We start from the raw sequence: 15,927 nt of genomic DNA, 5'->3' as shown, positions 1-15,927 counted from the left end.
GTTTTTGAAGAAACTGGATTTTGTCTCATATTTTCCTATAATCTTGGCTTTGCTGATACTGTTATTTTTAAGGAAATAAGAGTAACACAAATGCATAATTTTGTAAAACATGTACTTAAGTGTATGTAAATGTTTCACTTTATGCTGAGAACAATCTAGCTACAGAGTTTAAAATTTCATCAGACAGGAACATTGAAGCATCAGGTGACATCTCTCCATTTTTATTCTCACTTTCTCATTGTTGGAAGACACTTTAGTGGATTATATGCAGAGGAGTCACTTACCCACTGCTGAAATGAACTGGGCTGGAACACGCCAGCCATTCTTCATCAACGACACCAAACAGTTATTTTAGGCAGAGAATTGGAAGAGCCGTTTTTCTTGTCAGATTTGCAGTGGGAAACTCAGGTGATTGAATGTATGCCTCGAACCCTTTGGTCCCAACATTTCTCTCTCCCTGTTCACTGTGAGGAACATTCTCTTGAGAGCTCTTCATTCCAGTGGAAATATGATCACAGAATCATCTGGGTTGGAAAAGACTTCCTGAGGTCACCTGACCCACTCTGGTAGCCTTAACGAGGGATTCCAACATCAGCTCTCCCAGAACAAAGCTGTTTGTTAACTCCCATATCCCACACACACCCCCTGTGCCTTCTGTTTTCTCTTTTGCCTTCAGTGAAAGATTATTTTTTTTCTTTTTTTTTTCTTTTTTTGTCTTTATTTTCAGTGAAAGATTATTAAATTGCATCTCTTTCTGGTGGGGGGGGGATGTGCCTGTACACACATATGTGTCTGTAGATCTTTAATTAAGATTAATTTTGATTCTTCCCTGCTGTCTTCTACAGTGCATACACCCTGCGATCCCATCCCACTCTCTACACATAGTAATGGTTTTATGTAAATTTCTACGTAGGATGGGATTATTGTAGACTGTGTTTTTTTTAACTACGGTGTACGTGATGGTTAGTTTTATGTGTCACCTTGGCTGGGACAGTGGGTACACAGATATTTGGTCAAACATTCTTCTGGGTGTTTCTGTGACCCAGTGTTTGGATGAGATTAACATTTAAATGGGTAAACTTAAAAATCAGAAAGCAGATTGACCTCCGTAATGTGAGTAGGCCTCATCCAATCAGTTGAAGGCCTACATACAACAAAAGGACTGATTCCCCTGAGCACGGAGGAGTTCTCCAGCAAACAGCCTTCAGGCTGGAACTGCAGCACGAGTTCTCCTGAGTCTCCAGTCTGCGGGCCCACCATGTGGATTTTGAGCCTGCCACCCTCCGTCATCACACTAGCCAATTCCTTATAATACGTCTCTTTCTCTATACACATCCTATTGGTTGTTTCTCTGGAGAACCCTGACAGATAGTGGCGGGGGCGGGGGGGGGAGGAAGATAAGTACATGCCCCAAATTTATTTGGCTGTCTGTTTCTGAAGTGATGTTTTATATTAAAGAGACGAAAAGATCACTGGAGAAGCCATCGGAAAATTGAGACTCTGGCCATAACTTTTCTAGCAAACTGCCTTTCAGTCTCTGATCTGGTCACTTTCCCTCTCTGAGCCTCAAGTTCCTATCTGTGGAAGAAGCTTCAGCAAAGGGATTCCCAAGTATATGATTCCACCAGGTACAGACATTGAACATTTGAGCCAGCTACTGAGGAGTTATCTGAAAATAATTTTTCTGAGAACTGTCCAGGTGCTAGATAAGAAAAGACACCGAGGCTGTACACAGGTAGTGGTGGTAGACGGTGGAAGCAAAGCAGGGAAAAAAATCTTGAACAGAAGGATTCTCTGTGCATCAGGTAGAATATTCTATTTTAGTTGAAGGTAAAAGCTGCACGAGTAAATGCCTACATGAAAACCTTTAGCTTCTGTGCCTTCTCATCTGAGGGCAGATGGTCTAACTTTGAAGGCGCTTAGAATCTGTCTCTGCGTTACAATAATTCTTATTTTGTGCAGGAGGTGTGGGGTGGTGGCGGAGACTTGGCAGCTGTGACAAGCTGAGGCCCTCTGGCCAAACTCAGGGGCCCCAGCCCGACCAACAGACAGGAAATGCCTGACCCCAAGGACGTATGTGCTATTCTTGACCATGAAGATTGGAAAGAATCTCAGACTGGCCCTGGCCAATGGGGTTGTAAGTGGATTTCTCTGTTGCCTTGGTTTTGAGCCTTTCTCTTTTTTCAAAATGAGCTTCCCTCTCCCGGTAAAAAAGCAGTCACCACAAGGAGGAAACCATATTATTTTAGCTTCTCCTGTCTGGAGCGTGGTCAATACTTAGCTGCAGTAATCTTTTGGCCCTGTCTGAAATTACTGCGCACCTCACACAGCAGTCTGCCACTTGGGAGGTTGGCATTTGGGGTTGGACAGTCTGGGTGTGTGACTGGGAAGTCAGCTGCCCCCTGGGATGCGGACACCTTCAGCCTGCTCGCTGGAGGCATCCCCAGCCAGGATGGCCGGTGGAGTTCTTAGCCCTTTGCGTTCTTTCTGACCACAGGCTCACCCATGAGGAGGCAGGACTCTGATGGCCGTATCCTCCAAGAGGCTGGTTGACTGTTTACCCAGTTGGTGCTTGAAGACTGACAAATGATTAACCCCCCGGAATCCCCGGTTAGACCCCAGTTATGGTCATGAGTTCAGCCTTTGGAGCCGCAGACTTAAATTGTTTTTGCAGCATTCTACCCAGCCTGGCGTCCCTGCCGGACTCTGCAGTGGAAACCGTCCCTGGGGAGAGAGTGGCTCGCAGGGGGCGTGGGAAGTGGAGGGAGGAAGCGCGGAGGGCTGCGGGGGAGGCGGGAGTCTGAGCCGCCCGAGGTAAGGAAGGGACCCGCCAGAGCAGAGGGGACAGGAAAGGAGCTGCAGATTGGAGGAGGCCGAGTGGGAGCCGCTCCTGGCCGGCCGCCTGGCCGCTTCCTTTCCCTGACAGGACAGCCCCGCCGGCCTGGCGCCCGGCCACCTGGCAGTGGCCTTGGCACATGATTCCCCGTCCCGTCTGGGAGGGGGCGGGGAGCCCTCTGCTCTCAGGCGGCGGCTCCCCGGGCTTGGCCATCCCGCCTGCCCAGGGGCTGCAGGTGGGCCCGTTCCTCTCCAGGGGGGACGCCCTGGCCAGCTGTCCCCTTACCCGGGGAGGCAGGCAATGCCATGGCAAGGAGCCAAGAGACGCTGGGGAGTGACATGACAATACCTAGGAGCTATGTCACCTGGAGCTCAAATGGATGAGCCTCAGTTCTCTTCACGTGGAAAACAGGCAGGGTCACCCTCCGTGCTCACCCCACTGAATTACTGGAGTCAAATGAGAGGGGTGGGCTCAAGTGCAGGGTCAGCTGCATTGGTTGTCCCAGTGGGCGTCGTCACGCAGCAGGGGGCTGCGAGCACCGCCCTCCAGCACTCCCATCCCCACCAGCAGGTGACCTGACACTCCGGTCCTGTGCACAGTGCCCCAGAGAAGGAGGGCCAGGGGCTCATCTGTCAGGAAGGTGGGGGAGAGGTGGGGGAGAGGTGCGTGCCTGTCGCCCTCAACCTCTTGGCAGGAAGCGAGGTTGAATGCAGAACGTGGTGGGGCTTTTGCCGTTGGAAAGGAATGGGTTTTGCCTTTCTATAGGTCCAGAGGGCACCGTTGGGAGAAGATGCCAATAAAGTCAGGCAGGTTGAGTTCTAATTCCGGCTCTGCTGCCGGCTTCACTTCCTCTTCCCCCACCTCATTCCCTGCCTCCCTGCTTCTTTCCAACACACTTTATCACACTTACTTCCGCTCTAGCAATATCTTCAGACTGATCTGATTCATCTTTCACACAGAGTTGAGTTTGTCTAGAAGGCACTTGAGCCTGGTGACTTTATTTATAGAGTTAGAAACATTACGCTTCTTTGAGTTGGGGGGTGGTATGCAATAGGAAGAAAGGAACATGAAAATATTGCAAGTTCTAAAAACTGGAATTTGAGCGGTCTCGGCAAAGTTAGCTGATCCCACCCTGAAGTGATCTGCACTGTAGAGAAGAGTTTTGTGGTGGTGGTGCTGGTGGGTGCTTGGGGAGTTAACAGCTTGCTGTGGGAGTCAAGTAAACAAGCTGGGGTTGAGCATGTCTAATGAAACCGACCTTGATGCCTCCCTGGATTCAGGCTCCTGCTGGTCACATGACTGGGAGAAGAGGACCCGGGCACATTCACACCCAACCTCCGCGTTGAACAGAAGCCCAGAGGGGCAAGTATTAACTGAAAGTCACATAGCACAGTGTCTGTGGTGGCCCAGACCAGGGCTCTCCCTCGTTACTGCTAGTTCAGGGATTAGAACCAGATGCAGAATGGATCTTATTTGCCTGAATGCTCCCACTATTACCTGTTTGGTTTTTTCCCCCTTTTAAACTTGGACTCCTTCTAACTGGGGGAGAAGAGCTTCCTTATAGATGGTTGAAGTCAGGATTTGTTGGAGCACGCATACTTCAGACGTGTACTTTCCGTATGCAGGATGGGTTATCCGCATCTCCACACCAACATGGAACAGAACCTTTTCCCCTCTCCCCAGGTCCACTAAGCAACCAGCCCCTGCCTGGTTCTTGTCTGCACATGGTGGGCTATTCATTAATCGAGCCTTTAGTGGCCAGGCCAGAGGAAGTTCTGCTTGTACTTGCCAAAGGCCATTCTCAGTGAACATAGCTGTGAAAAGGTGACCTCCAACTTGAGAAGTGTGTGTGGGGGGTGTGTGTGTGTTTTAATCAAGTCATTGCCGTAAGTTTCATAATACTGTAACTACCATTTATTGTGTCTCTACACTGTGCCAGCTGCTTTTACACTAATTTTCTATGGTAGGTGGCAACATGCTTGCTTTTAGGATGCAGACTCTGAGGTTCAGCAAGGTTGAGTCACTTGCACAAGGTGAAGTAGCTGATAAAGAACCGGATTTGAACCCAGGGCAATTTAGCCACAAATCTATCACAATGCCCTGCCAAATACTAATTAGCCAACCCTGGCCCTCTCCGGAAAAACGTGTTGCTAGTTCTCATTTTGAGAATGAATGGGAAAGGAGCTGGAACAAAATGTGCCTAGACAGCTAGTGACTGACACTTCGGTTGCACCGGTGTCTAGATAACAATTCTGAAAATTAAGTTTTCTAGATTGAGCTGAGCACAACTTCTGTCCTTCTGTTCCTTTTTGCTGCTTTTGAATAATTGTAGGCTTTCCTTTAATATATTTTATCACGTTGAAAACCTTGACCTTTTTTTGCTGATAATAATACATCTTTATTGTAGAAAATACAGATGTTCACAAAAAGGAAAAGTTATCCCAAACAACACATCAGCTTCTGGTTAAGAATGTGGGTCCTGGAGCTGGACTGCAGGGACTTGGTCCCTGCTCTGCCACTTACAATTTGTATGACCTTGAGCTAATCGCTTGACTTAGGTGCCTAGTTCCTTGCCTCTGAAGTTGAAAATCATACCCTGCTTCATTGGGTTGCTGTTAATATTAAATGATGCAAAGCCCCTAGAAGTGACCAAGAGATATTTAACATTTTGATAAATAATCTTCTGGTTTTCCTCTCTCAACCTGTGTGGACATGTGTAACTATATATGCTAGTGTGCGTATACTAATAAACAAATGAGATTATTTTTAAACCGGCTAGTTTTCATCTAATAATATATTGTGACTGCCTTTCCTTACCTCTAAATAGCCTCCTCGGTTACTTGATAGCTGCCTAGAACCCTGTGATGTGATGGCGTGAGTGGAGCTGAATCCATATTGTGGGGTATGCAGATTTCCATTTGGCACTAACATAATGCATTTTAAAACAAATTTGAGTAGGTGCTGCACCATGAATGTATCTCTCTAGGAGACAGGAGCTTCCCACTCTTTCCAGAACACACCTAATGCTCCCTCCCCTGGTGTGAATAAGGATCTGGACCTGCTCCCTTCGGGAACTCAGAGCCTCCTTAATCCTGAGCGTGGCAGCACTGTGAACTTCATGCACCAGCCCTAAGTGGAGAACTCAGACTCTGCCTCTCCCCACCTCTCCCCACTTAAATCTAAAAAAAAAAAAAAAAAAAAAAAGGTTTATTTATTTAATGTCTCTGGTATGAACTATCTCTTGGTTCCCAAGAAATCACAAATCAGAAAGTCCGCTTCTTCCTTTTTTGCTGTGTCCGAGGTGCTTTCTAAGAAGGCGCTCTGTCCTTCTTAAAAGGGCTTAGGGGTAAAACCCTAAGCTTTCCTGCTTCCCAGGGTAAATCCCACCCTTTATGGTGGAGAGCTGCAGTCACTTCTGTACCATTCTGGGTACCATACCTTCCCATTTTAGTTTTATGAGCTTCTGGTGACATATTTATCTGATTCGTTTACTTTATTGATATAAAATTCTTCTTGCTGATCTTAGATTGGCAGAAACCATTGATTAGGTCTGCTTTAAGCACCACCCCCCCACCTCTCCACTGCTTTTAGCCACTAGCAAACCAATAGGTCACATGCTTGAAAACCTTACTCTTACCTCCCTACCCTCCATCTTTGGGGTGTATTATATATATGCTGACTCAAGGGATGTACTTGTCTATAGAGTCTGAGCTCCAGGAGGCAAGAGAGTGATGGGTAGAAGTGACTTGGGGTCAATAGTCCCTTGTGGGATAGACCTCTTAAAAGGTTTATGGCTTAAAAGGGATTTTCTCCTACATCCTAATCCTGAGTGTTTGGGACCTGGGATTTTAAACAGTTATACATTCTAACGGGACTCAGCTGTGTTCCCAGACACTGCTGACTGACCATCTTCAATCCAACCATCTTCCTGTGATGTTTAAGAGACAGGTTTGATGTTTCCCTCTAATCTAGGGAGTATATCATCAGCTCTCAGAAAGGATATAAAGTGCTATTCAGGGCCATGAATCTGCCAGAATTATGGAGGGGCTGGTGTGTCTTTGAAGTGTGCTGGAATGGCATCAGGGCTTAGAAAGGGGAATACTATGTGAATTCCACATTTGGACTACTCAGAGTATCAAGTCCACATCACAGTATTTTCCAAAGTGCTTTTTAATGTTTCCTTCTGACATCCTCCCTGTGTGAAAGGTTAAGTAGTATTATCCTCCTTGCATTATGAGAACACTGAAACAATGAGAGGTTAATTGACTTGCCTTGGGCTCCAGAGGAAGGCTGGCCGCACCGGAATGGCTGCTGTCCGTAACTCCTGCTTTCCACGCCGAAAGAGTCGCAGAGCTGGGGCTGCCTCTGGGAAGCCCTCTCAGCGCAGGCAGGCAGGAAAAGCCGAGGTAGGGACACCTTGCTCGGCCATATTCTTGCAAGTCCTGTTTGGGGACTGCCGAGGCAGAGAGAGAGCTGGACACTTCAAAGTCAGTCCAAGATCCTTGACCTATAAACTGCTTTGCTGCCTTGAGCTAAGCTGTAAGAGTGATAGATGGCCCAAGTCAATTTTTTTTGGCTCAACTGCTCAGTCTTGGCAGGGCGTCCTATACATTTGAAACGTCAACCTGACATCTACAAAAGGTTTAGGAATCTGATGTCATCTTCTCCCTAGTACTCACATATTGACCTGTTCTGTAGAGCGGTTACCAATTGTGCCAGGGAATGTTCCTGTTAAGGGCTGTCTACAATTAAAGTATATAATAAGGCAAAAATATAATCAGGCTATAGAGATGGCTTCTAATACCGAGGGTTCCTGCATCTCTTCCACCCACCCCCAACAGACCTACTAAAGCTTGCATTACTCAGCTCATTGCTCACAGGAAAGTAGGAGATCCTCACTGCAGTGGCAGGGTGCTGCTGCCGTTGGTGACACGGTCTTAGGTAAGAAATTAGTGTACCGATGCTTCTGTTATTCTCGTGTCTTGAAAGTACTTTTCCTCTGGTTCCTTAGAGGCCCCCTCATAGTTAGCTAAAATCCTCACAAAATTGCTGTGGGTTTGAGGAGGGCAAGGTACCCGACTACCCCCCACCCCCACCCCCCGGTCCCCAGCTTTACTGAGGTATAATTGACAAATAAAAATTGTATATATTTAGAGGAGGGCAAGCTTTAACAAGGGTAAGGAACTCATGGAACTTTGAGGCAGCACAATTTGTTTAATCCCTGCTTTACTGCTTACAAGTTAGCCTTCGGCTAGTGGGGTCCTCTTTTTGAGCTTTAAGTTTTCTCAGCTGTAAAATGGGAATAGCACTGTTACCGCATCATTAAAGCTACAGAGCCATGTTAATAGAATAATCCACTTCATAGATGGAATTGTAGTCCACTGAGAGTTGACATGTGGCCTAACGAGTTGCCACTGTTCCTCTGCCACCCAGACCAGCCTCCTTTTTGCTCAAAGTGCGAGGTGGAGCAGAGATCTGCCAGCTGGGGCTTGGAACTCAATGCATTTTATTGGACTGTGCCATTGCTTTTGATGGAAATCAAAGCCAGACCTGGTGAGGGGATGAGGCCAGACTCACGTGACCTTTATCTGTGTGTTTTGTCTGGAGCAGGGATCCCTGGTCACCTCCCTTGTCCTGTTCTTCCTGGATGGAACAAGAAGATAATCAGGGCCTGTGTGAAGCCCAGGACTCAGAACGCAAGGGGATGGGCTCTTATTTTGAGAACTCTGAAGACAGGGAAGGGGACCCAGAAGAAAGAGGAATGGGCTCTAACCCACATGACGCAGACAAGAGAGAAGGCCACCCAGAGCAAGAGATGGGCTCCAACCCAAAGGATGACACTCTAAGAGGGGCCTCAGAGGAGAGGGAACTAGTGTCTGACATCTGCACAGGTGAGAAAGCCGGGCAGTTTCGGTGGAAGTTGCCCCATTCACATTTTTTTTTCTTTTTAAAAAGAATGTTACTGAGATAAAATTGCATAACAATAAACTGCATATATTTAAAGTGTACCATTTGACATTTTTTTCTTATTAGTCATCTGTTTTATACATATTAATGTATATATGGCAATCACAGTCTCCAAATTCATCCCACGCCTCCCCCCTCCCCCCCTTCACCCCTTGGTGTCCATACGTCCGTTTTCCACATCTGTGTCTCTATTTCTGCCTTGCAAGCCGGTTGATCTGTACCATTTTTCCAGATTCTGCATATATGTGTTAATATACGATGTTTTTCTCTTTCTGACTCACTTCATTCTGTATGACAGTCTCTAGGTCCATCCATGTCTCTACAAATGACCCAATTTTGTTCCTTTTTACAGCTGAGTAATATTCCATTGTATACATGTACCCCATCTTTATCCATTTGTCTGTCAATGGACATTTAGGTTGCTTCCATGACCTGGCTATTCTAAATAGTGCTGCAATGAACATTATGGTGCATGTGTCTTTTTGAATTATGGTGTTCTCTGGCTATATGCCCAGTGGTGGGATTGCTGGGTCATATGGTAATTTTATTTTTAGTTTTTTAAGGAACCTCCATACTGTTCTCCATAGTGGCTGTATCAGTTTCCATTCCCACCAACAGTGCAAGAGCGTTCCCTTTTTTCCACACCCTCTCCAGCATTTACTGTTCGTAGATTTTCTGATGATGCCCATTCTAACCAGTGTGAAGTGATATCTCAATTGTAGTTTTGATTTGCATTTTCTCTAATAATTAGTGATGTTGATCAGCTTTTCATGTGCCTCATGGCCATCTGTATATCTTCTCCAGAGAAATGCCTGTGTAGGTCTTCCACCCATTTTTTGATTGGGTTGTTTTGTTTTTTTCATGTTGAGCTGCATGAACTGTTTGTATATTTTGGAGATTAATCCTTTGTCTGTTGATTCGTTTGCAGATATTTTCTCCCATTCTGAGGGTTATCTTTTCATCTTGTTTATGGCTTCCTTTGCTGTGCAAAAGCTTTTAAGTTTCATTAGGTCCCATTTGTTTATTTTTGTTTTTTTTTTTCATTACGCTAGGAGGTGGGTCAAAAAAGATCATGCTGTGATTTATGTCAAAGAGTGCTCTTCCTATGTTTCCCTCTAGGAGTTTTATAGTGTCTGTCCTTAACATTTAGGCCTTTAATCCATTTTGAGTTTATTTTTTTGTATGGTGTTAGGGAGTGTCCTAATTTCATTCTTTTTTTTCTCTTATTTATTTATTTATTTATTTAACAATAAACTGCATATATTTAGAGTGTACAATTTGGTATCCCAATCTCCCAGTTCATTCCCCCCCAACCCTCCCTGCTTTCCCCACTTGGTGTCCATATGTTTGTTCTCTACATCTGTGTCTCTATTTCTGCCTTGCACACCAGTTGCTTTGTACCATTTTTCTATAGTCCACATATATGTATTAAGATACAATATTTGTTTTTCTCTTTCTGACTCACTTCACTCTGTATGACAGTCTCTAGGTCCATCCATCTTTCTACAAATGTCCCAGTTTCATTGCTTTTTACAGCTGAGTAATATTCCATTGTATATATGTACCACATCTTTATCCATTCATCTGTTGATGGACATTTAGGTTGCTTCCATGACCTGGCTATTCTAAATAGTGCTGCAGTGAACACTGGGGTGCATGTGTCTTTTTGAATTATGGTGTTCTCTGGGTATATGCGCAGTAGTGGGATTGCTGGGTCATATGGTAGTTCTGTTTTTAGTTTTTCAAGGAACCTCCAAACTGTTCTCCATAGTGGCTTTATCAATTTCCATTCCCACCAACAGTGCAAGAGCATCCCCTTTTCTCCACACCCTCTCCAGCATTTACTGTTTGTAGATTTTCTGATGATGCCCATTCTAACCAGTGTGAGGTGATACCTCGTTTGTAGTTTTGATTTGCATTTCTCTAATAATTAGTGATGTTGATCAGCTTTTCATGTGCCTCTTGGCCATCTGTATGTCTTCTCCAGAGAAATGCCTATTTAGGTCTTCTGCCCATTTTTTGATTGGGTTGTTTGTTTTTTTGATATTGAGCTGGATTAACTGTTTATATATTTTGGAGATTAATCCTTTGTTGATTCGTTTGCAAATATTTTCTTACATTCTGAGGGCTGTCTTTTTGTCTTGCTTATAGTTTCCTTTGCTGGGCAGAAGCTTTGAAGTTTCATTAGGTCCCACTTATTTATTTTTGTTTTTATTTCCATTATTCTAGGGGGTGGATCAAAAAAGATTTTGCTGTTATTTACATTTACATCGAAGAGTGCTCTTCCTATGTTTCCCTCTGGGAGTTTTATAGTGTCTGGCCTTACCTTTAGGCCTTTAATCCATTTTGAGGTTATTTTTGTGTATGGTGTTAGGGACTGTCCTAATTTCATTCTTTTACATGTAGCTGTCCAGTTTTCCCAGCACCACTTATTGAAGAGACTGTCTTTCCTCCATTGTATATCCTTGCTTCCTTTGTCATAGATTAGTTGACCCTAGGTGCATGGGTTTATCTCTGGGGTTTCTCTCCTGTTCCATTGATCTATATTTCTGTTTTTGTGCCAGTACCATATTATCTTGATTACTGTAGCTTTGTAGTATAGTCTGAAGTCAGGGAGCCTGATTCCTCCAGCTTTTCTTTTTTTTCCCCTCAAGATTGCTTTGGCTCTCGGGGGTCTTTTGTGTCTCCATACAAATTTTAGGATTTTTTGTTCTATCTCTGTAAAAAATGCCACAGGCAATTTGATAGGGATTGCATTGAATCTGTAGATTGCTTTGGGTAGTATAGTCATTTTCACAATATTGATTCTTCCAATCCAAGAACATGGTATATCTCTCTATCTGTTTGTGTCATCTTTGATTTCTTTCATCAGTGTCTTATAGTTTTCTGAATACAGGTCTTTTACTTCTTTAGGTAGGTTTATTCCTAGGTATTCTATTCTTTTTGTTGCAATAGTGAATGGGATTGTTTCCTTAATTTCTCTTTCTGCTCTTTCACTGTTAGTGTATAGAAATGCAAGAGATTTCTGTGTGTTAATTTTGTATCCTACAACTTTACCAAATTCATTGATTAGCTCAAGTAGTTTTCTGGTGGTATCTCTAGGATTTTCTATGTATAGTATCATGTCATCTGTGAACAGTGACAGTTTTACTTCTTCTTTTCCAATTTGGATTCCTTTTATTTCTTTTTCTTCTCTGATTGCTGTGGCGAGGACTTCCAAAGCTATGTTGAATAATAGTGGTGAGAGTGGACATGCTTGTCTTGCTCCTGATCTTAGAGGGAATGCTTCCAGTTTTCACCATTGAGAATGATGGTTGCTGTGGGTTTGTCATATATGGACTTTATTATGTTGAGGTAGGTTCCATCTCTGCCTACGTTCTGGAGAGTTTGTATAAGAAATGGGTGTTGAATTTTGTCAAAAGCTTTTTCTGCATCTATTGATATGATCATATGGTTTTTATTCTTCGATTTGTTAATATGGTGTATCACATTGATTGTTTTGCATATATTAAAGAATCCTTGCATCCCTAAGATAAATCCCACTTGATCATGATGTGTGATCCTTTTAATGTGTTGTTGGATTCTGTTTGCTAGTATTTTGTTGAGGATTTTTGCATCTTATTCATCAGTGAAATTGGTCTGTAATTTTATTTTTTTGTAGTATCTTTGTCTGGTTTTGGTATCGGGGTGGTATCTGGTGTGCACTTTACACAAGAGGGAACATAGGTAATATGAGGACCTACCTCCTAGGGCTGTTGGAGAGTTAGATGAGTTGCTTAGCACAGTGCTGAGCAAACAGTATCCAGATGTTTACAGTTATCATCCCTGCTGATAAACAAACTCAGTGGTAAGGGACGCACCCAGGTTCACATGGCTAATGCCCAAAGTGCCAAAGGCCTCTAGCTAAATCTCTTGCTGTTCCTGCTCTGGACAGAATAAATGCTGGGCCTCCCTCCACTTCCTTGGTTCCATTTTTGGGCTTTCGTTTCTTTATCCTGCTCTGTGCATGCCCTGGGGACAGAAATGAGATGAAATACCTCATAGTCAAGGCTGTGAGGTTACATTCCTTCCCCAGGACATCTCCCAGACCCCCTGCTGCCCTCCCCTGCAGTGCACAGAGCATGTGGTCTTTCATAGGTCAGTAGCTTTCCAGCGTGCCCTCTGTTTGAGGATAAGCAGCCAGAGGCAGACAGGTGTGTGCTCTGGATCAGCCACTAAGCTGCACTCACCTTCCCTTTTTCCATACCCCCCACCCCCTTACATAGTAAGGTCCTTAGGTTGGGATGTGTTTGGTTTGTGGTTCCACCTTAAGCTGTTGCAGACTGACCAATCATATTAAAAACTCAGTCCAGTACCTAGTTAGGCTAAGTGGTCTTCTCTTGTGGTTGGCTGAAGTGGCCTTGTCTCTTGAGGCTAGAGCCTTGAAAGGCATTGGTGGCTCTTAGAGTGGGTACATCTCCAAGATCCCAGAGAGTCCCACCTGGCCCAGACTTGACCATCTCAAGTCAACTGTCAGGCCTTCAGGTGGTCCTGCTGAGCAGAGCCTCAGGTCCAGTGGGTGGGGCCTGGACCCAGAGACAGCTGCCTGGAGAACTGGAGGGCCACGGGGACAGTTGAGTGAGCTTTCGCCAGGTTTCCGAGCTCACTGCCCTTTAGGCCTTCCCCAGGAGTCACCAGGTGGGAAGGAGGCTGGAATTGGGGGTGGAGGGGGCAGGGACCTTGGAGAGAGAGTTTGAGAGTCCCCCGGGGTGGGGATTACCCCGTGGCCCACACTCCTATTGAGGCGGGCTTCCTCTGGGTTTACCTCTTGAGCCCCAAGTATAGTCACCCCCACTGCTGCCTTTTCTGTTGTAGAGGGACTGCTGAGCGAGGAAGAAGGGGTTGCTCTCCCTGAGGAAGAGGATGACCAATCTGGAGTAGCTGAGATGGCGATGTTTCCAGGGCTGTCTGAGTCCGACAGCACTTCCCGGAGCCCCCAGGAAGAGGAGGAGGAGGAGAGCGCTGGGGAGAACCGGCTAGAGGAGGAACAGCCGCCCCCTGCCGCCATGCTTCCCTGGAGGCGGCACCTCTCCTTGGGGAGTCGGCCCCGGGGCGACAAGCCTGCCCACCGCCGCTTCCGCCGACTCCACCACCCCATGGCCATGGACCTCGGGGAGCTCGACAGCCTGATGGCCAGCATCATGGACGCGCCCACCATCTGCCCCGACTGCGGGGAGAGCTTCAGCCCGGGCGCCGCCTTCCTGCAGCACCAGCGCATCCACCGCCTGGCAGAGGCCGCCGCGGCCGCCAGCCTGGAGCCCTTTGGCTTCGCGGGCGAGTGCGGCGCGGTGGTGGGGATGATGGGTGTGGGCGTGGCCGGTGGCTTCGGGGCGGGGCCCGCGCTGGCCCGGCCCCCACGCGAGAAGCCCTTCCGCTGCGGGGAGTGCGGCAAGGGCTTCAGCCGCAACACCTACCTGACCAACCACCTGCGGCTGCACTCGGGCGAGCGGCCCAACCTGTGCGCCGACTGCGGCAAGAGCTTCAGCTGGCGCGCCGACCTGCTCAAGCACCGGCGGCTGCACACTGGCGAGAAGCCCTACCCGTGCCCCGAGTGCGGCGAGGCCTTCAGCCTCAGCTCGCACCTGCTGAGCCACCGGCGTGCGCACGCGGCGGCCAGCGGCGCGGGGCCGGCGGCGCTGCGGCCTTTCGCCTGTGGGGAGTGCGGCAAGGGCTTCGTGCGCCGTTCGCACCTGGCCAACCACCAGCGCATCCACACGGGCGAGAAGCCGCACGGCTGCGGCGAGTGCGGCAAGCGCTTCAGCTGGCGCTCGGACCTGGTGAAGCACCAGCGCGTGCACACGGGCGAGAAGCCCTACATGTGCTCCGAGTGCGGCGAGACCTTCAGCGTCAGCTCGCACCTCTTCACGCACAAGCGCACGCACTCGGGCGAGCGGCCCTACGTGTGCCGCGAGTGCGGCAAGGGCTTCGGGCGCAACTCGCACCTGGTGAACCACCTGCGCGTGCACACGGGCGAGAAGCCCTTCCGCTGCGGCCAGTGCGAGAAGCGCTTCAGCGACTTCTCCACGCTCACGCAGCACCAGCGCACGCACACGGGCGAGAAGCCCTACACGTGCATCGAGTGCGGCAAGAGCTTCATCCAGAGCTCGCACCTGATCCGCCACCGCCGCATCCACACCGGCAACAAGCCGCACAAGTGCACCGGCTGCGGCAAGGGCTTCCGCTACAAGACGCACCTCGCGCAGCACCAGAAGCTGCACCTGTGTTAGGGCTGGGCCCGACGGAGGATGCCCTCTGGGGGCGGGGGGTGGGGTGGGGGGGCACGTGGGGACTAGATGTCCTGGGGACAGACCCTATAGAGAGAACTGGGGAAGGGGCAGGAGGGACAATCTGAGAATGACTGGGGAGCCTTTAGGTGTTAGGGGTCCTGAAGGGGAGGGTTGACTAAGAATTGTTCTTTCGGGCGGGGGGGGGGGGGGTGCTGTGTTTTGCCTGCCTCCTCCCTAACGCAGAAATGTTTGGGAGATGTGCTTGAATGTGGTGACTCCATCAGATACACGCTGTAGAGAGTGAAGATCGTGGAGGAGCAGGTACTTTGAGGAACTTGAGGAAGGGGAATTAGCGGGGTGGGGGAGGGTACAGGATGGCAGGCAATAGAGTAGGTTGGGCTGCGATGGCCCATGGGAAGCGGGGAGGGGGTGTGGTTGGAGTGAGGGTTATGGGGTAAAATGAAAGGCAGGTATGAGTACTTCTATTCCGGCTTCGCCAGGTGTTAAGCCACTATTTGCCCTGTCCCCCCGCGTAAGCTATAGTCCCACGACAAGTAGAGGAACTTTGTCGGTCCTACAGGAGTCGATATTTTGTGTACTCTTCCTTTCCTTTCTCTGAGCCACAGTTAGCTGCTATTTTGAGGCGCCCAGGGCAAACTGGGCAGAAAAGCTATACACCCTCACCTGCAGGGTGGAATCTCTGAGGTTTAGAAATTCATTCATAACTGGTTTTCAGATCTGGGAAATCATGGTCCTGCTCCTGGTTTTTTGCTACTTCCTTTAAAATATTCTAGCTTCATGCTGGGTCAAGGTGATCTATGCAGATGACCAGACCCCTGCCCTTGGTGTCAGGTGTGT

At 47.6% G+C, this 15,927-nt stretch overlaps 1 protein-coding gene across 4 annotated transcripts in view; it reads left to right on the top strand.

The window, feature by feature from the left end:
- Window positions 1-15,086, top strand: part of ZNF697 (zinc finger protein 697) — a 29,543-nt gene extending 14,457 nt beyond the window's left edge. The window contains exons 1-3 of one of the 4 annotated variants that reach the window (XM_057720759.1): window positions 5,599-5,738; window positions 8,447-8,727; window positions 13,658-15,086. In XM_057720759.1, the coding sequence (XP_057576742.1) occupies window positions 8,484-8,727; window positions 13,658-15,069 (1,656 nt within the window). In that variant the 5' untranslated portion in view covers window positions 5,599-5,738; window positions 8,447-8,483 and the 3' untranslated portion in view covers window positions 15,070-15,086. Of the gene's footprint in view, window positions 1-5,598; window positions 5,739-7,698; window positions 7,778-8,446; window positions 8,728-13,657 lie in introns of those variants that run through there. The other 3 variants (XM_057720761.1, XM_057720758.1, XM_057720762.1) reach the window with 3 other exon arrangements.
- The last annotated feature ends 841 nt before the right edge of the window (window positions 15,087-15,927 follow it).

This window comes from Hippopotamus amphibius, chromosome 1 (genome assembly GCF_030028045.1).
Source record: "Hippopotamus amphibius kiboko isolate mHipAmp2 chromosome 1, mHipAmp2.hap2, whole genome shotgun sequence".
NCBI lineage: Eukaryota > Metazoa > Chordata > Mammalia > Artiodactyla > Hippopotamidae > Hippopotamus > Hippopotamus amphibius.
Note: the sequence above shows the minus strand (reverse complement) of the source record. Positions and strands in the feature narration are given on the sequence as shown.